This window comes from Prionailurus bengalensis, chromosome A1 (genome assembly GCF_016509475.1).
Source record: "Prionailurus bengalensis isolate Pbe53 chromosome A1, Fcat_Pben_1.1_paternal_pri, whole genome shotgun sequence".
NCBI classification, from domain to species: Eukaryota; Metazoa; Chordata; class Mammalia; order Carnivora; family Felidae; genus Prionailurus; species Prionailurus bengalensis.
In genome coordinates, this window is record NC_057343.1 from 196,291,404 (window position 1) to 196,315,982 (window position 24,579).

A 24,579-nucleotide genomic window follows, 5' to 3' on the forward strand; every position below is an offset into this window, starting at 1 on the left:
ATAGATAGATAGATAGATGATAGATAGAATCAAAGTCCTGCCATAGAGGATCTGATTGATATAGTTGAGTCATTAACTCACACCTTGGCCCCAACTGATAGTCCTACAACAGTATTCTATAGAATCATTCCCCAGAGGAAAAGAGGGAGCTTGCAAGGATGGTGTGCAGGCAAAGTAGCAGATGTGAGCTGAATATGACCATGGGGGTAAGTATTGGGGACAAAAGGACAAGCCAGTGTCAGATGGTGGGGGGGGGGGGGTAAGAAGCACGGTAGAAGGGCAGGGGGCTAGAAATAATTAAACCAGTTTTAACCTCTTTTGTTGCAAGTGGGCTGGGAGAGAGTGGCAGCAAGACAACATGGTCTCATGAGTTCCATCTAGTGCCCAATGCCTCTTAGTCTCTAACCCAAACCAACTCTGACATGCTTCAAATAAATGCTTCTGGGTGGTGACTGCTCCTTCTTCTGAACCCCCATCCCAGTTGGCTATACCATGAATGACCTCATCTTCGAGTGGCAGGAGCAGGGAGCTGTGCAGGTGGCAGATGGACTAACTCTACCCCAGTTTATCCTGAAAGAAGAGAAGGACTTGAGATATTGCACAAAGCATTACAACACAGGTAGGTGCAAGGATGTCCTCCTCAGGTCCCACGCCCAATCAGGGTCAGAGGTCATTTCAAACATTCATTCAATCAAGAGGCGTTCTTGATGGACATAGCTTTGTGTTAATTACCTCATGGTTAAGAGAATAGGCTTTGAAACCAGAAAAGTGGCTCTGACCCTTTCTTCCTGGATGTCCTGGGGCAAGTCACTGAAGCTTAGGCCACACTTCATTGCAAGGGAGTCTGGGAGATACGGTCTCCATCCCAGGTAGCAGCATCCCCAGTCAAAATGAATCCTACTCCTAAGGCAGAAGGGCAGAGCTGATATTAGGAGGACATCTAGCAGAGTCTGTCACAGGGGAGCTGTCATTTCAGACAGAGCACAAGTACACAGAATTCAGCAGGAGGGAGCTGAGAGGTGGCACTGAGGTTATAAATAAGTACAGTTGGAAAGCGTCCCCTAGATTGTGAGCTGCAAGAGGGCGAAGAAACCACCACTGTTTTGCTCAGGTCTCTGTTTCCCAGGCACAGCGCAGCCTTCGTTGGAAGATCAGACACAGGAATGAACTGGAGTCAAACCAGGACTGGCCTTCCCTGCCCTGCCTCAGGCTGGGAAGGAGCTTCATGGAGGCACAGTGGAAGAAAGACAGTCAATATGGCAACTGGAGGGCTGGGTAGGAGGCTGCTGTGTGAGCCCAGCTGAGGAGAGTAGAGGCATGAAATAGGCTGATGACAGATGCCAGAGAGAGGAGGAGGTGAAGCAGGGGTGTTGAGAGAAATCACTATGTGCTCTGGTGCAAGGAGAAGGCCCAGAGCAAGGGCCGGTGGCATGAGCTCTGGGCTGTCTGGGACAGATGCCCCTTCCTGTGTAACCTCCGAGGTGTCTCAGAACCTCGAAAGATACTCTCTTGATCCCTGGGCACGCTGAGCCTTAGAGAGGTAATGGTACTCCCATTAGCAGCCATGAGAACAGTGACTTCCCATGAATCACATAACCACACTGACTCTCACATACCACAGCCCATCACCGTTTACACAGCGCTTTCTCATTCACTACCTCATTTGTTCTTGACTATTCCTATTGAAGTGAGAGCAGAGTTCTGTGCTTGTGCTAGGCCCTGTGGTTACAAGCGAGAAAGGCTGATAAGGCCCTGCCCCATGGAGCAGACAGTCCAGGGAGCTCTAGGAAATCACCTAGTAACTGTGCTGCAGTGGACTGGAGCTGAGAACACCCCCATGGGACTGGCTCTGTCTCAGTTCCAGGGATGCACAGGTAGGGAGGAGACCAGCTACCCACAGTCCAGTGCAGAGAACAGAGAGAGAACGATGTGCCTATACACTCACTGTATTGTGCCCTAAAGGCCCTGATGACCATGTGAATAGAACTGAACTGAAGAAATCTATGGGTTGGGGGGGTGTTGAGCTTAGGGCAGACCACATTCAAAGCATCACAGAGGAGCAAGGTGCTTGCTTTGTCTGGTTGTGGGAAGGAGTCTGGGCATTCCAGGCAGAGGCATTAGCAGGAGCCAAAGCTCAGAAGTGGCAAAGTGCAGGACTTGCTCAAGGCAAGGGATAGAATAGAGGGGGTCATGATTAGGGTGAAGAAAGAAGGGAAGAAGGATGGAAAAGCAGGCCAGAGCATATCTGTGAAGAGTGGACTAAAAACTTTGAACTTTTCCCTGTAGGTGAAGGAGACTTTCTGGTCTGAGGAGAGAAGGAAGGAAAGAAAGGTTTTATAAGAGGAAGTAAGAGGGGCCACCTGGGTGGTTCAGTAGGTTGAGCGTCCAACTCCTGATTTGGGTTCAGGTCATGGTCTCACGGGTGAGTGAGATTGAGCCCCACATTGTCAGCCGCACTGTTAGCATAGAGCCTGCTTGAGATTCTTCCTCTCCCTTTCCCTCGGCTCCTCCCCCCACCCTCTCTCTTTCAAAATAAATAAATAAATATTAAAAAAAAAAAAAAGAATGGTCTACTTAGGCCCACTCTTAGCAACACAATAAGGCTGATGAGGATGATGGCAACTGACATTCCTGAGCATTAATGATGTGAGGACCGTACTAAGTTCTTTATAGGCATCATCATAGTAACCAAATGAGGTAGGTACCATCACGACCACCACCACCATCATCATCATCACCATCCCTACTTTACCATAGATGAGGAAACTGAGACACAGAGCGATTCACTTGTCTTGTCTGAGGACACTTGTCTGAGGACATAGCTAGTGTGAGCCTGAACCAAGCCCCAGCTGACCTCAAAGCCTTGGTTGTTTTGACCTCAAAGCCTTGTTCCAACCCACCAGGTGACTTTGCCTTCTCACTATAATTTCTCACAGGGAAATTCACCTGCATTGAGGCCCGGTTCCACCTGGAGCGACAGATGGGCTACTACCTGATCCAGATGTACATTCCCAGCCTGCTCATTGTCATCCTTTCATGGATATCCTTCTGGATCAACATGGATGCCGCGCCAGCCCGTGTGGGCCTGGGCATCACCACTGTGCTCACCATGACCACCCAGAGCTCTGGCTCCCGAGCATCCCTGCCCAAGGTAAGTCCTACTGCCCAAGAGCACAGAACACCTGGACAAAGGACTCTCATCTCCCCACCTTGCCTGAGATAAAGAGAGCGCAAGGAATTAGTCACTATGTATCTACTACACTTGGCAGGATCCAGCACTCTGGGGGTGTTTTTGTTTGTGTTTTGGAGTTGTTGCACACAGTAAACTTATTTGCAGCAAATAAGGAGATCATGGGGAATAACTTCCAAAGCCATAAGTCCCTGAGTGAGGGTGAATGGGTTCCTTTTATTTAGGGTCAGGATGCATATAGAAAGGGGAGTCTCATCATTGTATGTAGAGGCGGGCGTAAGGTTGCACATGTGCCTTAAGGAAACATGCCAATACGTATATTATGTGAATGAGGCTTGTGCTCCACCTTGGGTGGAGATTTTAGTATTAAAATGAGGGAAAGGTAATGGTAGGTCACTCCACAGGTCACTCCATGGTCCATCTCCACAGACATGAATCAGGGGTTGAAGCCCAACTAAGATCCAGCATTCTGATCCAGCAGACCTCTCCTCCAGATGTGCATTATGTTGTATACAGTTACCAGACAACACAGTTTGCTCCATTCCCTGCCAACATTGCACACACGTCCTGCTCACTTACTATTAATGCTCAACTCCACTTCCTCCTCCATTCACTTTTAGTGCTAAATGCAACACCCCGCTTCTTTCACCAGTAACAGTAGATACTTGGTGTTGGGTGTCTCCAAGACCATCCCTACATTCAGAGATTTGATACGACTCACAGGACTCAGCATAGCACTGTACTCACAACTAAGATTTCTTACGGTGACGTATTAAGGACATAAGCTAGGTGATAAAGGGAAAAGACACAGGCAGAGTCTGGAGGAATCCATGTGCAAGCTTCCTTGTTTTCTCCCTCCCACGAGAGGGACCACACGGTGTACATTCTGACCCCAACAATACAAAAGCAGTCATGCGTGTGAGATGTTTCTGCCCAGAGAGGCAGAGAAATTGCTTTGAGATTCTTTTAAGATTCTGTATCAGTGTTTCTTCTTGGGTGCTCGTCACATGCTCTGCCTAGCACATACGAAAATTCCAGACTCCCAGGAGGAAAGTAAATGTTCAGCATAAACCATATCGTCTGTACAGGCATTCTCTGCACAGCAAGACCCCCTGATCAGTTAGGGGAAGTGGGAACATTCCCCAAATCCGAGTTCCCAGATGTCAACCAAGGGCCAATCTTACAAGCACGTCTTTCGAAGGATAGCAGCGTCATCTTAAAACTCATACGTTAACACTTTTCTGCCCCTATTTCTTACATTTCTAATGTGCAACAACACATCCCGTCACTTTCACTGTTCACGCTTGAGCCACAGTCTGCTCCGTTCACTATTACCACTAGACACAGCATTTCACTCCATTCACCATTAAAGCCGGATACACATTCTGCTCCATTCACTCTGTACTAGACACAACATTCTGCTCCATTCTTCTAACACCAGACGCGGCATTCCACTTCATTCATTACCGACACCACACACTAATTCTCCTCCAGTCACCCTTACAATAAATGCAACATTCTGTTCCTTTCACTGCTAACACCAGACCTCACATTCTGCTTAATTCACTTTTAACACTAGACATAATGTTCTGCTTCATTTACAATTAACGCCAGACACCACATACTCCTCCAGTCACCCATTCGTGAGGTACAACATTCTGTTGCCTTCACTATGAATGCTTGATGCCTCATTCTGCTTTACTCTCTTTTAATGCCTAGACACTGCATTCTACTCCGTTCACTACTATCGTTTGTGCCGCGTTCTGCCTTAATCACTCAACAGCAGACAAAACATTCAGCTCCACCGTTAATGCCAGACTCCATGTTTGGCTCCCTTCAGCCTTATGCTAAATGCAACACTGCACCATTTCCGATTAAGGCCTCACTTAGCATTCTGTTTTGATATAGAAAGGTTGGAAGACCATACAATGAGCGCTTGAATACCCTTCACCTGGATTCCAACTGTTATCATCTTGCCACATTTACTTTAGCTCTCTCTATACACAGGTAGGTGGGTAGGTAGGTAGGTTGGTGGGTAGGTAGGTAGGTTGGTGGGTAGGTAGGTAGGTTGGTGGGTAGGTAGGTTGGTTGGTGGGTAGGTAGGTAGGTGGGTGGGTAGGTAGGTAGGTGGGTGGGTAGGTAGGTAGGTGGGTGGGTAGGTAGGTAGGTGGGTGGGTAGGTAGGTGGGTAGGTAGGTAGGTGGGTGGGTAGGTAGGTGGGTAGGTAGGTAGGTGGGTGGGTAGGTAGGTAGGTGGGTGGGTAGGTAGGTGGGTAGGTAGGTAGGTGGGTAGGTAGGTAGGTGGGTAAGTAGGTAGGTAGGTGGGTAGGTAGGTAGGTGGGTAGGTAAGTAAGTAGACAAATCTTTGCTGTGTCATTTGATGATTACACACATCATGATAAGCTATCTCTAAGTAAGGAAGAAGGATCATGATACTTGTCACACCTGAAAAAATTAGCATTAATTCAATAATAATTATATTTATATAAATTATATATATTTACCAATTTTATATCAATAATTATTGAATTAGAAATAATTCTGTAGTGTCATCTAATACAGAAACTTTATCTAAATTTCCCCAGTTGTCAAAAAGCATCATCAGTAAATATGGCGAGGGATCCAATCACGGATCCAATAAAGATTCATGTTGTTCGTGGTTTCTCTTTTAATCTAGAACATTCTCCCTACTGTCGTTTGGTTCTATGACCAAACTGTTCTACTGTTCTACTAACTCTCAATGTGAGAGAAGACATTCTGCTTCATTTGCCATCCACAGTAGACACCACTGTCTCCTCTCTTCACTCTTACACAAAGCTCCCTAATCTGCGCTTTGCGCTATTAACACCAAACTTTGCATTCTGCTCGATTCACCATAGATGCTTGAGACCAAATTCCGTTTCCTGTTACCACTTGACAACACACTGTGCTCTGTGCAACTGTAACAGCAGATATATCTGCTTTCTTTTCCTTATGTTAGACTCAACATCCTGCTCCACTGTCTATTCATAGTCAATGCCACATTGTCTTTCACTTATAATTTACACTAGACTCAACATTCTGTTCCACTCACTGTAAACACCAGACTCAGTATTTGACTCCATTTGCTATTATAGTAATACTCAACTTCACATTATTCCCCCATTCACTTTTTTTAAAGCATAAAATTCAGTGACTATATGTTCACAAAGGTGCACATCCTCACCACTATCTAATTCTAGGACATTTTCATCACCCCAAAAAGAAACCCCTGTGTTCATCAACAGTCATTCTTCATTCCGCCCTCTGACCAGCCTCTGGCAAACACTACTCCACTTTTTACTTCTGTGAATTTGCTTCTTCTAGACGTTTCATATAAATGGAATAAGATAAAACGTGCACTTTCACTTAGCATGAAGTTTTCAAGATCCATCTGTGTTGTACATTCTACCAGTTTTTCTTTCTCTTTGGTGGCTGAATAATATTTCCCTTGTATGGGTCTATCATATTTTGCTTATCTATTCATCGGCTGAGGGATGTTTGGGTTATTTCCACTTTTTGGCTATTTTAAATAATGCTACTATGAACCTCCACGTACAAGTTTTGTGTAAACAAATATTTTCAACCCTCACAGGGTGTATATCTAGGAGTAGAATTGTTGGGTCATGTGGCAACTATATGCTTAACTTTCTTAGGAACTGCCAAACTATTTTCCAAAGTGGCTACACCATGTGATAATCTCCCCAGGGTTCCAATTTCTCCACTTCCTCACCAATGCTTATTATCATCTGTCTTTTGGATTACAGACATCTTAGTGGACGTGAGGTTGTATCTCACTGTAGTTTTGGTTTGTGTTTTCCTAATAATAATGTTCAGCATCTTTTCATGTGCTTATTGGCCTATTCTAGATCTTAGGAGAAATGTCTATTCAAATCTTGTGCCCAGTTTATAATAGAGGTATTTCTTTTTGTTGTTGAGCTGTAGCAGTTCTTTGTGCATTGTGGATTTTAATCCCTTATCGTATATGTGATTTGCAAATATCTTCTCCTAATTTGGGGGTTATCTTTTCACTTGATTGGTAGGATCCATTATACACTAAAGGTTTTAATTTTGATGAAGTAAAATGTATCTATTTTTTCTTTTGTTGGTTGGCCTTTGCTATCATATTTAAGAAACTAATGCCTAATCCAAAGTCACAAAGATTTCTATCTATGGTTTTTTCTAAGAGTTTTATAGTTTAACCCTAAATTTAGGTTTTAGTCCGTTTTGATTTTTTCATATGGTGTAGGGGAGGGATATCACTCTTTTTCATGTGGATACCCAGTTTTTACAGCACCATTTGTTGGGAAGACTATCTTTTTCCCTCCGTTGAATTTACATCCTTGTCAAAAATCCATTGACCATAAACGTATGGGTTTATTTCCGGACCCTCGGTTCTGTTCCATTGATCTGTGTATGTATCCTTATGCCACTACCACACAGTTGATTACTGTTGCTTTGTGGTTAGTTTTAAAATTGGGAAGTGTGAGTCCCCCACCTTGGTCCTTTTTAAAGATTGGTTTGGCTATTCCGGGTCCCTTGCCTTTCCATTGGAATCTGAATATGAATTTTAAGCTCAGTTTTGTCAATTTCTGCAACAACAATAAAAAAGGAAGTGAGACTGAAAATGCACTGAGTCTGGAGATGAATTTGGAGAGTATTGCCATCTTAACGATATCAAGTCTTCCAGTCTATAAACAACAGATGTCTTCTCATTGACTTAGGTCATTCCACTGCCTTCTAGACTGCTTAGTTTCTGATGAGACATCTCGTTCCTCAGAATCACAGTGCAGCTCTTTCTGCCCACAGGTCTTGTCCCCATGCTTTAATAATCTCGAGCTGCCTCCCCCAACTTAAAAGTATATAATCAATCTAACGAGGAATCAGCTGTTATTCTTATTGAGGATCTCTTGTACATGATGAGTTGCGTCTCTCTTGTGGCTTTCAAGATTCTTTGTCTTCTGACAGTTTGATTGTGAAGTGTGCAGGCGTGGATCCCTTTGAGTTTATTTTGCTTGAAGTTCATGAACTTCTTAGATGTGTACATTAGTGTTTTTCTTCAAATTTGGGGAATTTTTGGCCATTACTTCAAATATTCTTTCTGCTTCTTTCTCTCCTCTCCTTCAGGCACACTCATTAGACACATGTTAGTATACTTAATGGTTCCTCACAGATCTCTGAGTTTCTTTTCATTCTTCTTCATTCTGTCCCTCAGACAAGATAACCTCAAGCTCATGGAATCTTTCTTCTGTCTGCTCAAATATGCTATTTATCCTCTCTAGTGAACTCCTCAGTTCAGCTATTTAATTTTCAACTCCAGAATTCCTATTTTGTTCTTTTTATCATTTCTATCTCATGTTCTATGTGGTGAGATTTTGTTCTCATGCTTTTCCTTAGTCGTTTATACTAAAGGTTTAAGCTAAAGATCTCCTTTAGCTCTTAGAACATGCTGAAAATAACTGATTTAAAGCTTTGATTAAGTCCAACATTTGGGCTTCCCCAGGGGCAGCTTCTTTTGACCACCTTTTTTTTTTTTCCTATGGATGGACCTGTCTTAGTCAATTCAGGCTGCTGTAACAAAGTACCAGAGACTGGGTGGCTTATAAATAACAGAAATGTATTTCTCTCAGTTCTGGAGCCTGGAAGTCAGGTGCCAGCATGGCAGGGCTCTGGTGAGGACCTTCATCCAGTTGCAAACTGCCAGCTTATTATTATATCCTCACATGGTGGAAAGAGATCTAGCTATCTGGCCTCTTTTGAAAAAGTCACTAATCCCTTTACGAGGGCTCCATTCTTATGATCTAATTACTTCCCAAAGGCCCCACCTCCAAATACCATCACATTAGAATTAGGATTTCAACCTATGACAGGGAGACGGGACACAAACATCTAGTCCACTGCAAGGCTAGCCTTTATTTCTTTGCGTATCTTATAATTTAGGGTTGAAAATTACACACTTAACATAATGTGATGTGGCATCTGTGGAAATCAGATTGCGCTTCCTCCTCAGGATTTGTTGTTTTTGCTGTTTGTTTAGTAACTTTTGTGAACCAATTCTGTAACATCTGTATTCTTTGTTGTGTGGGGCCACTGAAGTCTCTGCTCAGTTAGCTTGGCCATTACCTAAAATTGGACAGAAATTTCCTTAAATGCCTGGAACCTATAAATCTCCTGGCCTTTTCCTAGGGGCTGTACATATATATTCGAACACACCTTCATCACTCAGCCACGCAGTTTACAGTTTTGCCTTACCCTTCACTTGCAGCTTGCTCAGTGTGTCAAGGTTAGCCAGAGTTGAGAGCTAAGGGGCCTTCCCAGTCAGGTCTTCCCTGAGTACCCACACAGGCCTATGCATGCACACAGATTCCCATGTATATGTCAGAGCTTTTTCTAAAGCTCCCGTGGACATCGCATTCCCAGATTTTCCTTTTAAGCTTTTTGATCAACCTATTGTTTGCCTGAACTGTTACCTACTACCTCAGGAGGATGTGATGTTCAACAATTGCCACTGACTCTTTTCAACAAATGCCCCCAGGGAAAAGGCCGTTCACACTGGGCCAGTTCCAAGTCAGCTCAAATAAAAGACTGCCTAGTGAGTGAGGTCTTTCAGTGAACCACAAGACAGGTCAAATAATGACAGTTCTCTGGGAATGAAGCTTTAAAGAACCTCTAACTCTGTTCTACCCCGGCCACTGATTGCCTGGATACTGGTTTTCACTGTGCTTGCAGGCTGTTGGTTTTCAAGTCTAGCACACAGCTGGGAATAGGAGGATGCAAATATGGCAAGTTGAAACACCACAAGGCCCCAAGAAAAATAAATACACATGTCCACACAAAAACTTGTACATAGATGTTCATAGCAGCATTATTCATAATAGCCAAAAGGTAGACACAACCCTAATGTCCATCAGCTGATGACTGGATCAACAAAACGTAGTATATCCATACAAGGAGATATTATTTGGCCATAAAAAAGAATGAAATATGCTACAACATGGATGAATCTTGAAAACATTATGCTAAGTAAAAGGAGCTAGTCATAAAAGACCACATGGTGTATGATTCCATTTATATGAAACGTCCAGAAGGGGGAAATCTGTAGAAACAAAAAGTAGATTAATGGTTGCTTAGGACTGGGGGGAGAGGACTTGGAGGAATAGGGAAAAGAATGATGGCTAAAAGGTATTAGGTTTCTTTTAGAGGTGCTGAAAATATTCCAAAAGTGACCGTGATGATGGTTGCACATATCTGGAAGGTATTAAAAACGATTGAAATACACACTGTAAGCGTGTAATATCTCAATGAAGCTGTTTTCTTTTTTTTTTTTAATGCCACCAAGTTTGATGCTCTTGCTGGCATTCAGCTGACTTTTTAAATGCTTTCAAGATTGCTGTTAGCCTTTGGTTAAGAGGGCTTCTGAGAAAGTTGATTCTGACCATTTTTGCTGTTGTCCTTGTTGCTTTTATAGAGGAGAGTGTTTTTGAAGATCTTACCCTGTCGCTTTTGCTAACATCCTCTGTTTACTTCTAATGTTAGGTACACCGTTCTGTTCCTATCACCCTTAGCTAAACACAACATTCCGTTTCGCTCAGTGATGATGCTCGATACACCATCCTCCTCTCTCCTCTCTCTAGTACTCGTCTAGGTACCATATTTTATTTTCTCCAATGTTTCATGCCGTCTTCCTGATGCATTTTTCTTCTCTTTTCCTGTGCACCTTCCTAATACCCCAGCTGAGGAAGGGGATAGCAGTGGGTAATGGCAGAGTTACTGAGAAGCAGAAATACTGAGATATTTCATTCTCCTCTGCCCTCACCCTCCTGTGTTCGTTCCCACCCCCACTCCAGGTGTCCTATGTGAAAGCCATTGACATTTGGATGGCGGTGTGCCTGCTCTTCGTGTTCTCAGCCCTGCTTGAGTATGCCGCTGTCAACTTTGTGTCTCGGCAGCACAAAGAGCTGCTCCGATTCAGGAGGAAGCGAAGACATCACAAGGTAGGCCTTTGGATCACTGCCTAAGGAGGGACAGCTGGTGATAAACACAAGAGTTTCAGGCAGGCTTGTCTCATGATAGTCGTTTCGCTGGACCATCCTTCTCAGGGGGTAAGGCAGACACAAAATAGGGATTAAACTCCTGGAAGCCCTAACTTCCCCTCCCATAAACAATGCCTTGATTGAGTCTGTGGGCAAGTTATTCTTCTAATCGTAATAACAGTATAGAAATTATCAGGTTACACCTGAAGACAGAACTGATGGAACACTGATGGGGTTACGATTATAACTAGCTGTGACCTTGAAGCTTGGCAGGCTAAAAGATGATTATTGGTGCCTTCTTCAAGGCTGCATTATTTCCAGGGGCTTGGTTTCAGATGGAATTGCACCACAAAAAGTTAAGATCTTTGAGTAGAACGTCCACGTGCCAGGCCTTTGCTTCCTACTTCCAAGAAAGGGGCATCGAGCAAAATGCTCCCCCAAAGTGGGTTCTCTCACTTTATGACAGCTTGAATAAAGAAATACTTGGCAGGCCATCTCTGCAAAGTCACCAGCCTCTGCCAACTCAGAGACTGTGTCCCAAAACCAGCAAAGGCCATTGGGGAGTGTGCAGTCTCTGGGAGCAAACTGGCTGCATACCTTGGTCTAGAACTACTTTTCCAAAAGAAGTTTCCCATGGAGATCAGAAAACCTACTTTTCTCTCCAGCCTCATCTTTACACTGCTTTCACCTTTTTTCTCTGAGCACCAACCACCCTAGTTTTTCCCTAGTTGCTCAAGCATTTACATGGGACTTGTTCTCTCCGGAAATGCCCTCCCAGCGCACTTTGCTTAATGTTAACCAAGCGCTCACTTTCCAGCTCTCAGCCGAGGCATCTTCCCCGAAACCTGAGTCAAAGTCAAGGTCCTGTATTGAAGTTCTCATGCAACAGTCGAGTATGGCAGCACAGATTGTATCCTACACGGGCCCCTAGGCCACGAGGCACTTTTCTCTGAAGTCCTGCCTCAGTATGGACTGAACAAATGGACAAATGAATAAACTAAAGAACCAAGAAGAGCCTTTCCAGTCAGAGAGCCTACCAAGAAGTTTTTCCAGCAACAGATTAGGGCGAACACTATGAGCTGTCAGGCCACACCACAAACCTGCCGCACACCAAGGCCCTCCAAGTTTCAGACTGACCCACTTCGAATAGCTGTCTACTCAGCTACAATGTGCTGTGGCAGAGGACTCTGTTTCTTTATCACTGTTTGGTACGTGACTTCAAGCTAGCCTTTTTCTGGGCCCGTTTTCTCCACCTGTAAAATGGACCAAATTGGCACAATTGGGGACTGTGGTCAGGACTAAATCAGATTACAAAGCAGCTTTAAGTTTTTGTTCCTGCCACACAAATGCCAGGGAATAATGATTACACATGCACAGGTTTCCATCAGTATGTTTCTTGAACATCAGCAATCTGATTCAATTAACTTCTAGCAGGTTACCATAGGCAGGAGGTAGACGTTTCAAGACAGAAGATGTCCGTGGGAGTTAAGGTATAACCACCCTTTTAACTCCACATTAGAAGAGAAAACTATCTTACGTGCAGTAAGCCAGACAGGATTTCTTTCTTTCTTTCTTTTTTTTAAGTTTATTTATATTGAGAAAGAAAGTGAGCCTGAGCAGGGAAGGGGCAGAGAGAGAGAGGGAACAAAATCCCAAGCAGGCTCCATACAATCAGCACAGAGCCCAATGCAGGGCTCAAACCCACAGACTGTGAGATTCTGACCTGGGCCAAAATCAAGAGTCAGACACTTAACCAACTGAGCCACTGAGGCACCCCAATAGGATTTCTTTAAAGACCTCTAGTCTTAGTCCTTACTGCTCATTGGATACTGAGCCCCTGAGTATTACACTAATCTAAGCAAGAACTGGCCAAACACAACTATCTTTGGAATTTATTATTTTTCCTGGCTAACTGCTTTTTGCATTTTCCTCTGCTAAAAGAGGGTTAATACATTTGTTGAAGAGACACTTATTTGGGGAGACTATGTCTGAAATATTTGACTAGCTCCAGGCCACTAGACTATGCATGGCACAACCCCAGGGGGCACTATGCGCATAGACTAAAATGTAAATGGAGCCCCCTGCAGATATGTAGCATGACAGGCCTGGAGGACCTCCAAAGGCTGCCTCTGCTCTCACCAAATCCTTACCAGTTGTACACACTAGAGGAAGACAAAACTTTCTCTTGGGTCGGGGGAAGTGTAAATAAAGCCACAATCAGATTTGATCAGATAACCCTGCTCAGTTCCTTCCTCATTCTCTCACAGCTTGTTAGTGCTAGAAGAGCCTTAGAGGGCATCTTGTCCACTCTTCCCATGCAAATGACAACAGTGAGGAGGGGCAAAGTGATCACTAGGATCACAGAGGCACTGGTGGCAAAAGCAGGGTAGGTGCTGAAGGTCCCATGGCTTTTCTCAAAAATACTGACCACACACAGTATTCAGCAATGGTTTCCATCCCGAAGTGGATAAAATAGCCCTGTATTTATTAGATGACAAATAAGAACTAAGACTTACCCAAAGGCAGAGGTCAAAAACCAGTAGCCAGAGATCAAATTCAACATGCAACTGTCCCTAATTTCACTAGCAGTGTCTTAAAAGTCTAGAATAAGGGGCCAGCATTTAAAAATCACACTTCTATCTTCAGTCAAAAAGTCACAGCCTCTGATCCCACTGCAGTCCCATCCCACCTCATACTGGGGCACAGGAACTGCCGTTAGGTAGGGAACACATTCTCCACTTTGCCACGGTCCCTTCTGACCAGAGATTTTTTTCAGCTCTGGTTCATTTCTTCCCTTACATTTCTCCTGCGTGGCCCCTGTGTGTGGTTGAATCAGTGTGACCTTGTTCCTAAGGCCTCTGAAATTGACTCAAATGTCAGAAACTACAAGGATACAGAACTGGGCTCACCATAGAGCAGCGCTTCCTCTGGAGTAATCCCCTCTGGATGTGGCTTGTACGTTGGCAATGTACGAGCCTGGGCTGCAGAAACCTCCCTTCAGCCGGATGTTTGCAGAGGGGGTTTTCAGCCCCAGATGGTGAGTGAAAAGGAGCTAGCTCCATGCCTGAGTTTCTCAGAGCCTGTGATCTTGGCCGGGCTCCTCAACTCCCACCATCCTCCCATGTTACCTCATTTGTTGGGCACAAAGCATCTGGTCCTCAAATTCCCTGGCCGGCCTCATTAGTCAGATTATTAGGAAACCTGCGAGCCCGGCTGGGCAGACACACTCCCAACCTCCCTGGGTTCTAGATCACACCTGCTGGATTTCCCCTGCTCCATCCCCAAGCTTTCATTTCCTGCCATCTGCTGGGGAGAACAGGAATAGCAAGCATTTCTCCAGTCATTCCCAGGGAATTTCCTTTCTCCGGGCTACAATGTGAAATTGATGATCATCTAACTAGATGGGGCCTCCAGGCCACACCTCCACCCCTTCCACTCCTATGTTTAATTGATGAGGAAGGCAGAGAATAATTTGCCCAAAGCTGTATATAAAATTAATTTGGTGCTTCCCCTGCATAACTAGAGCCCAGTGAGAAAACACTTTCAAGCACCCTATCCTGCGGCAAGGGCAGATTTACACTGATAAGCAATAGAGTTGGGTATCCCTTCCAGGCACTGGGTCCAGTAATTTGGCCAGTTCCCCCAACTCCTTTCCTTGGCCCTGGCACAAACACCCTATAGTCAGCCGCCCTACTCACAGACAAAAATTTATTGAGATCTATTTGCTAGGCACTATACATGTTCTTTCCCCATTTCCGCAGTGAGGGTGTTGGACCAGATTCATCCATTTGCCAAAGATTTCTTGAGCATTTTTCATGTCTCAAATCCTCCTAAGTGCTAGGAATAAAATCCCATTTAAAAAAGGGCGGGGGAGCACCTGGGTGGCTCAGGCGGTTAAGCATCTGACTTCGGCTCAGGTCATGATCTCACAGTTTGTGGGTCTGAGCCCCGCATCAGGCTCTGTGCTGACAGTTCAGAGCCTGGAGCCTGCTTCGGATTCTGTGTCTCCCTCTCTCTCTTCCCCTCCCCTGCTTGCGCTCTCTCTGTCTCTCAAAAATAAATAAATGTTAAAATTTTTTTTTAAAAAAAAAGGGAAGCTAGGAGTAGTGAAGCTATACTGGTAAACATTTACTTATTCAACAAATATTTGCTGAGTTTTGAGCTTATGTTCAGGAACTCTTCATATGTTCAGTGTTGCAGGTACAATGAACATGAATAAGACTGCCTTCATGGAGCTTAGAGTCCAATGAGAGGACAGACATTAATCAAGAGCTTTAAAAAAATAGAGAGGGATGGGGCGCCTGGGTGGCTCAGTTGGTTAAGCATACAACTTCAACTCAGGTCATGATCTCACGGTTTGTGAGTTCAAGCTCTGCGTCAGGCTCTGTGCTGACAACTCAGAGCCTGGAGCCTGCTTCAGATCCCGTCTCCCTCCCTCTGCCCCTCCCCTCCTCGCACTCCATCTCTATCAAAAATAAATAAACATAAAAAAAAATTTTTTTTAAATAGAGAGGGATGTACAGGGAGCTATGGAGCACACAGCAGGGACACCTAGTCTATCCTTGCCCTCAGGGAAGGCTTCTGAGTCAGACATTAGTTCAGTGGAAGAGGAGTCAGGAGCAGAGGTGGGGGTAGGAGTATGTTCCAAGGAAGAGAGAACAACTTGAGCAGAGGCCCAGAGTTAAAAAGAAGGAACATGACCCTTTTGAATATATGTAAACATTTCAGGGTCACTGGTGTACAGAATGCCAGATGGAGGATGGTGCAAGATGAGATGACGCTGGAGAGGCAGGCAGGAATCAGGTCATCTTCAGCCTTGTTTCCCATGCAAGGATTTTAATCATCCTGAAGCCAGTGGCAGCCCATTAAAAAGTTCAAGCGAGGGACGCCTGGGTGGCTCAGTCGGTTGAGTAAGCGTCTGACTTTGGCTCAGGTCAAACTCTCGTGGTTTGTGAGTTCCAGCCCCACACCAGGCCCTGTGTGGACAGCTCGGAGCCTGAAGCCTGCTTCAGCTTCTGTGTCTTCCTCTCTCTCTGCCCTCCCTGGCTCGCACTCTCCCTCTATCAGAAATACATATTTTTACAAAACAGCTCAAGCGAAAGATGACCAATCAGATCTGTGTTATGACAACTCAGGTGGCTTGGGAGGGCCAGACCGGAGGCGGTAGGAAGACCGGGCTGGAAGTCATCGCAACAAGCTTGTCTGGTGGCCCACGCGAGCTTGGCAAGAGCTGAGCCGGACAGGGGTTCTTATGCTGTGTTTCCTGCTGTCTGTCAGCCCTGTCCTGCACAGGAACAAACAGAAGATAGACTTTCTTCTCTAGAAGCCCTCACTACCTAGGAGGGCAATGTGAGCTGGTAAAAATTCCCCAGAGCCACACGCTGAATCAACAGCTCCGCTGAGACTCTCAGTGCCACCACGGAGCTCACACGGGAAGATAACGAAGCCAGACATGATGCAAGCGGACAACAGTGTCTCCATGAGTCAGATCAGGAAAAGATCCCCGTGAGCTGGGAAAGGGAGAAATTAGAAGAATAAGGGCAGCAGGCATGTTGGTGGTGAGCATAAGGCAGGGAGGGAGAAATGCACAAGGGATGGCTGGCAAAGGGCAACCCAACTGGCAGGTGTGCAAAGCAGAAGGTAAGGGGAGGGGCAAAAGCCTGTAAGGTAAGTTGGAGCCAATTGATGAAGGGCTTTGAACAATAACTGAACCCGGAAGTATGTCTGAGGTCACAACTGCCAGGGATGTGGGAACATGGAGGCAGAAAGGAGCTGCGGCTTCCCCGGCTTGTGAAAAGGAAGTAAGGCTCTTGCTGTCTCCTGGGCCATTCGCCCCCTTCCCCCCAACCCACTCGAGGAAACATCACCTGGGGGGTGGGGTGGGTAAAGAGGGCAAGGAGGCAACAGAGGCAAAGCAGGGGATCTCTCCAAATTGTCTCCTCGATTTCTAACCAAACAGCATTCAGAGTATCTGCTCATCTGTAATCTCTGATGGTCAAAAGAACCTTTTGATGTAGCGGGGTGAATCTTCTCCCCCACTTATAGGAAAATATGAAATAAAAAACCCCGAGACTCAAATAAAGAAGTGACTTGCCTCAGGTCACACAGCCAGCAAGTGACAGAGCCAAGACTTGAACACAGGTGTCCAGACTCTATGCCACATTCCTATCCCCTGGTTTGTATCTGTTTCAGCAAGCAAGCGGCGCCCCTCTATAAGGCATTACTCCCCAGCCAGCCTGAAAGCCTTCAGAAACCTGGAATGGTAGAGTCCAAGAGGCAGGGAGAACCAGATGGGTGAGGCCAGGCCCCCAGGGGAGTGCCTTGCAGGGAGGGTGCCCAGCCCCTGTCTTATTTTAAGTAGAGCCCCATGCTGAATCTGTTCCAGGAGGATGAGGCCGGAGAAGGCCGCTTCAACTTCTCTGCTTATGGGATGGGCCCAGCCTGTCTGCAGGCCAAGGATGGCATCTCAGTCAAAGGCGCCAATAACAACAATACCACCAACCCCCCTCCCGCACCATCTAAGTCCCCAGAGGAGATGCGAAAACTCTTCATCCAGAGGGCCAAGAAGATTGACAAAATATCCCGCATTGGCTTCCCCATGGCCTTCCTCATCTTCAACATGTTCTACTGGATCATCTACAAGATTGTCCGCAGGGAGGACGTCCACAACCAGTGACGGGTCTGGGATGGGGCGGGAGTGGGGGAGGCTGGGAGAGGGCAGAATGGAAATAGCACAGGAATCTGAGAGCCTAAGGAAGAGAAGGGGAAGAGAGGGAGGGGGCACACATACACAACTCCCTCTTTCTCTGAAAAATGTGCAATAGCAAAATGCAGTGATGCATGAATCTTAGAATGTGGCACTATCTATTTAACCTCGGGTGGGCTGGTGGGGGGGGGGAGGGGCTTTTCTAATACAGGAGCAGAGGGGTTGGGAGGAAGGGGAGGGGTGGGTGGGGGTTAGGGAGTGAGGAAAAACAGCTTTCAAAAACTTGAGTCCATGGGCTGTGCAGTTTTCCTATTTGGAAGGAGAGTGCAGTCTGCCCCAGAGCAGAAGGAAAGCCATGTAATATATGATATATATTCATGCTTAATATTAATGCAAAATCACAAGAACAAAGGATTTGTTTCTTAACCTATCAGCCTAGTAACTGCTTAAGTTTTTCAAGTCACAGAAGTGATGGACAATTTTTCCCAGAGTGGAAACAGTCACAAATAAGCTTTTGCTCTGGTGTGTGTCCTATACCATGGCCTTCCAAATGCCATGCCTGTTTTCACACTGGCCTGGGTGGACACATGCCAAAAAGGCAGTCCACCTCTGCTTCAAGAGGGTTGTGCAGCCTGGGCATGGGCAGTGGAAATGGGGCAAAGTGGAGAGAAGAGAGGGAATGACTAAGGAGATGGGGCATTTTCAGAGGCCCAAGGATTGATAATCAAGAGAACTGCACCTCAATCCTCACGTCTCAAGGCTAAGGACCACACCCGCCCCTCTCTGAGCCCCTCTCGCTTCTGTGCTTCAACGCCCACCCCACTTACCCTCCACTGCCACCCAGAAATGGCTGCCATGGTTTCTCATTATATTGCCAATATGCAATCTTTTTTATGGTGACAAAAAAAAGTAATAATCTCAAGAAATAATATGCAGATAGACTGAGTATAAACCGATGCACTTTTTTCAAATGTCTATTTTTTTGGAGAGTCTCTTTGGAATTGCAAGTGGGTATATATTTGGGAAGGTGGGGTCAGTGGGATGAAATGGACTTCTTACAGAGCGGTTCTACAGAGTGAAGTTTTAAGAGGTGAAAGGGTAGTAATGAGGCTGCCACAGCTGAGATATATACGGGTGGAAAGAGATGGTATGTTTAGAAAGTCTGTTCATTATATTTTGACATTTCCTATGCCACAACGAATGTGGGAAGCATGGGGAGATGACCCCATTATATTTTTATAAGTCTTTTGTTTGTTTTCCTTTTTGGTGCTTTGCTTAGCTTTAACATTTAGGCAAGTTAGACAAATATTTCTTTCCCTCTAACTCTGATGTGCCAGAACTATCCTAGGTTGGCTAGGGCACTCCAGGGGAAAAAAAAAAAAGGAGAGGGATTAGGAAATGAATCGTGAAGGGTGGGGGACCCTGCTGAAGGACACAGAGGCTCACAGTTGGGAAGTCTGCAATGTGGACCATGGGATTAAAGACGGGAGTTGCTCCAGCAGCCTCTGTCCTCTCTGCCAACAACGCCACACCTGTAATGATGGCACGACTCTCTGGGGCATGCTTCCCGCTGTGGCCTGTGACCAGGGTCCTGGGGTACATTTCTTCCTTTGCACTTCAGTGTCTTGGCTTTGAATCAAAGTAGCGGTAGATGGTGGGACACAGTGGCCAATCGGTTTGCCCTGAGGCTTGGGGTTTTACATGTGTCTTTCAAGTATCCCCAGTGTGGGGCAGGAGAGAGGGGAGATGTTGGGAGCCTAACTCTTCCCTAAAACCCCTTCTTCCGGAGAAACTTCTCCCATTTCCTGTGGCACAATTGCTAATACCTCGAGAAGCCCTCCCCACACACCCACCCCCCCACCCCAGAAAAGCAAGTCAAGACAATGATCTAAGGTGTTTAGGTAAAGAAAATGCACTAAGCAGCCAAAAAAAGGATCTGGCTTTGAGGCTTGAATGATCAAACTGTTTACATCCAGGTTCAAGGTTTGTAAGTCATTGCCTTCCTTTCTCTTGGCCTGTGTAGACCAGGAAGTTAAATTGTATTCTAGCCTTGGATGATGTGGGATGGAACCCGGCTCCTGAGGGATGGGAGCCATGTGGGTAGGAATCTCTCTTCTAAGACTATCCTGTTATCCTTTCCCAACCACAAACTGTCTAAAGGAGGAAAAGGGAACCAGAGGGATTTGAACAAGTACAACCAGTTCAAGACTGGAATATCAGTGTTTGAACTGCTATCGGCACTATGTTCACTTTATTTAAGGGAGGGAATCCTCAGCCCTGCAGTGATGCGTGAGTCGCTGGAGAGGCTATTTGCCCCTTTTACTAGCATTTTACTCACTTTATTTAAGGGGAAAATCATTTTTTTCATAAGAAAAAATTTAAGAAGCCCTTTTCCCTAGTTTGCTCATAACTAAATTCAGAACATCTTGAAGTCTAGGTGATCGGGCAGCGAAGGCATCAGGCCTCTATCAGGGACTAAAGACAGTATCAATTGTTCCAAGGCATTCTGCCTCTGCTTGAATGGCAATATCTACAGATTTCAAACTGGGCTCCTTGTATGAGGTGTCTGGAATCTCTCCGAAACAAAGACATCACTGGGCTGTTTGCCCAACCTCTGCTGGGTCCTTGAACTTCTGCCACCATATTCAACCAGTGGCCCCACTGGGAATGGCCAGGTCTAGTTGACAAGATCTAGCAGACAATAGAATCATCCTTTTGAGACACAGAGGGGGAATGTCGCTGAAATCTTCTCTCCGACTGTTCCAAATTTGGTATCCCTCATAGAGAATAAGTGTGAGTGAATGCATTACAGCAGTGAAAGGAAGAACCTGAATTTTAGTCCTAGCACTAATATGTTGGGGAAACTTGGATAAACGCTTTAGCTTTAGTTCCTCTACAAACACAGTGGGGAAAGGGGTATAAACCTCTAACCCCTTCTAGCTCTAACTGTTCTGTGTGCTTGAACCGATCTATGGGAGGTTTACACAACGAAAGGCTTAATGCCGCTTTCATTTCCGAACCCTCTCAATAGATCTAGATAGATCCACACATACATGGATCCACACAATCCTCATGGCCTTTCTTCTTTGGGAAATTTGTGGAATCGTTTTTCCTTTCGCTCCACTTTATCAAAGATGAGCAGTGGCGGGAAAAGAACGTCCATCATTGTAAAGTCAAAAATACCCTCATGAATTAGAATGGAGCATGCTCAAAGAGAAGGCATTGTCATTAATGTATAATGTAGTGAGGATTTAGCAATAAACTACATGGATTTTATCATTATAAAAAAATCAAACTAGATAATTTAGGCCAAAAACGTTTTGTACGTGGCTCCAAGAAATAGGACAATACTTTCTCAATTTCCTCTTCAGTCTGTACACAGAAGATATCATACCTTGGGACTACATACACCAAATGCTATGGTAGGGGGAAAACTGACTAAGGTATAATGGGTGGCTTACTGGTCTTCCAACCTCTACATGGTTAGACCAGTATTTATGCATGGAGGTAGAACTAGACAGGGCATAGAGCGGATGGTGATTTCCCGCACCTCCAAAACTGCAGCTATTCCTAGGAATCCAATTTGAGAAATATCAATTAAGCAGATAATAATGCCAATAACTTCTCACCTTAGTCTACAACTTACCTTGATTAGTTTCAAGAGCAGCCAAAAGAAATGGCTCATCTCTGCCAACCTCTGGTCTTTTCAAACTTTCAAGAGTCCGTGCTGGGCTAAGGCTATAGAGAGTAACCCAAGGACAGGAGTGAATATAAAGATGTGGTAGGGTGTGTGTGTGTGTGTGTGTGTGTGTGTGTGTGTGTGTGAGAGAGAGAGAAAAGACAGTCATTTAATCCAGATTATTTCTTCTTCTAAACTGTCAATAAATAAGAAATGTATCCCTCTAAGAAGTCTATCAATATTTTTCATAGACTATGTTTTCATACTAGGGAGAAAACAAATGAATATGACAGGAGTTGGTTACTTTCCTTCAAAGTACACATTTTTATGGGCATCATTAAAAAGAGATTGTGTTTTGTGAGCCTCCATGATATTAGATTGCAGAGCAGATTAGTGTCCCAGCTAAGCTGTTACCATCACTGATAAATCAGTCTTTTGTGAAAATTACATTCCTTAGTTAATTGCAACACACTGAAATTGAAGGGAGCCATCCTTCTGTCTGCAGCAACTGCCTCCTTGGTAGAAGAAGCTCGTAGGCAAAGGGCTTGGTGGTGGTACCATTTGTGTCAGCTGGAGGACTGGGGTCGAGAGCTGAGGTCTACTTGTCCCCATTCTGGCTGGAATCCCGGCCCGGGGACAATGAATACCACTCTGGAAGCTATCGGGTTTATTCAAAAACAAGCACCTTCTGCACATTCTGCCTGCCCTCTGCCCCAACTCTGAAGAGGTGGGCAAGATGGGGTTTTCTCTACAGGCTAGGCTTCCCAGATTGACTAGAAAGCTTGCATTGAGGGGCTGGTAAGATCTGCTGAGGAAGGCTGAATGGCCCTCTACCCTCCAAGATAAAGCATCCTTAATTCAGGAACCGATGACACCAAAACAGGCTTACTATAAACAAGCAAGTAGAAACCATGTTCTTAAAATATAATTTATCTTTTTTTCCTCCACTAAGCCCTTTCTCTGAGAAACCAGCTTCAGAAATTTGAATTGAGAACCCTTCTGTTTTCCTGTAGCTCTACAAAGCCAGAAATAGGACCTCACGCTGACAAAAGGAAGGATTAAAAGAAACGTGCCTTGTTTTGTTTGAGCTGGCTTGCCCAACGACTTGTATCTGTGTAGGAACAGTACACGTTGGAAAGGCTTTGGTTTCACAGTATCCTGAAATCCCAATGAATAAGGAATATCGTTAGATAGGTTGAAATTCAAATAAAGAACTTGGAAAAATCCTGAAATGCTGCCGTCCCCACCTAAGTAATCTAGAGTCTTGGGGGCCCAGACTAGATGATGCCACTACCAAATTATTATCCCGTTGCTTCCTTTGGGATTTCTCAAGCTGTAAAGACAGCAACGGCAGAAGACAGGTTTGTTCATACGTGGGTGCTATTACATGCTGTTTTGATGGAGCTGTGTGGTTATTTAAAGCAATAATTAAGGTGCTTTATCATTCTTTAGAAAAGCAAAATGAGTTCCGAAGTAGATATTATTGCCCAATAATTTCTAGGATCATTAAGGCTTCTTTAGTTAGCATCCAGACCATTACTTCTCCCTCTCGCACTCTCTCTGCCTCCTCCCACAGCCTCCCTGTCAGCATCTCCTCTGCTTCATCATCTGTGCCTCTCATTTGGTGAAACCAAACTCTTCTAGAAGATGCTGGTTTATTTCCGAGGGGGTGGGGGGTGGGGAGGACTAGAATGGACGTAGCAGCTCCTGTCTCGTTTGTTTTAAGGCTGCGATTTCTATTCTTCCTCTTCCCTGTGCGTTTTGAAATTTCACTGCTCTGGAAAATTTCCATTGGAACATTGGGTCGAGAAGTCAGAGTCTAGAGAATGGCGAGCCAAAAATATACCCAGTGATGAAAATTATGTTCTACATAAGGCCATTAACTGGCTACAGAGCAGCACCAGGTAACTGATGTGGGGAGGAAAGACATTTGCTGGACGCACATGGATGCAAACACAGTGGGTCTCCCGTTCCCACACTTCCCCTGCTCCACGCTTCCCTGCGTTGCCTTGTGTCTGGCTTGCCTTTCTTCAGATTCCACTGTTTTCTTAAGCAACTTCAGAAACCCTGTACCCTCTTTAAACACACCTGCCTTCTGAGGCGGACAGAGGCCGGTAGGAAGTGGGTCCTTGTTCTGGCATCACCTCAGGCTCACCATGGAAACTGCAGGTAAGCTACTTCATCTTTCTAGGCCTGCTCACTACCCTGTAAAAAGAGGGAGTTGAAGGAGATTGCTCAAAGGCAAACCCTGGATACTTTCATGGGTTAAAGAAAAGAAGAAAGGGTATACCATGTGTTAGAGAAGATTTCATTATTCCCCCCTTTTCGGTCAGGCTTGGAATCCCATCCCAGGCCTTTTGGTGGACAGGTGGGGAGAGGTTAAGAAAGAGGAGAGTCTTGGCCCTTAAGGAGGTTGCAATCTTAGTATTTTGGTGGCTCGTTGTGGTGGTGGTTGTTGTTTGCCACGAAAGTGAAGGTATTTCACGGCACTGATGGACTTGCCTCTAAGACTGGCTTCTCACCGGAGAATCCCATCAAATGCCAGGACAACATTCTACTCTGGTATTTTAGCATGTGTGTCCTATGAAGGCTGTAACCCATTTCCCATGGCAGGTGAGCTCTGTCCGCCAGAGCCTCTGGAAGAATCAAAGAGAAACACAATCAGAGCAGAACTCGTGAAATACCCCAAGGGAAATACTTCAATGACTCCAAGTCCCCTCTCAGCCTGTTCCCCGCACACACAATTTAATCATAACGAGAAACTTCCAGCAAGATTTAAGAATATTTTCCCATTTGTACATCATGCTAGCTGCAGTTACAGGCAGAAAAAAATGGGATTGTTCCAGGCCACTAGAGACATTCATCTAAATTCATACCATTAGCTAGGCTACCCTAACAAAAAAATAAAAAATCTTACAGCAGGTGTGGCTGAAGTTGGGCGAGCTCACTGCACAT

General features: G+C 45.1%; 1 protein-coding gene across 2 annotated transcripts in view; it reads left to right on the top strand.

Annotated features, from left to right (window-relative positions):
* Positions 1 to 19,313, top strand: part of GLRA1 (glycine receptor alpha 1) — an 84,576-nt gene extending 65,263 nt beyond the window's left edge. The window contains exons 6-9 of one of the 2 annotated variants that reach the window (XM_043598776.1): positions 482 to 619; positions 2,937 to 3,151; positions 11,054 to 11,200; positions 17,601 to 19,313. In XM_043598776.1, the coding sequence (XP_043454711.1) occupies positions 482 to 619; positions 2,937 to 3,151; positions 11,054 to 11,200; positions 17,601 to 17,915 (815 nt within the window). In that variant the 3' untranslated portion in view covers positions 17,916 to 19,313. The remainder of the gene's footprint in view (positions 1 to 481; positions 620 to 2,936; positions 3,152 to 11,053; positions 11,201 to 17,600) is intronic. The other variant, XM_043598857.1, reaches the window with a different exon arrangement.
* The last annotated feature ends 5,266 nt before the right edge of the window (positions 19,314 to 24,579 follow it).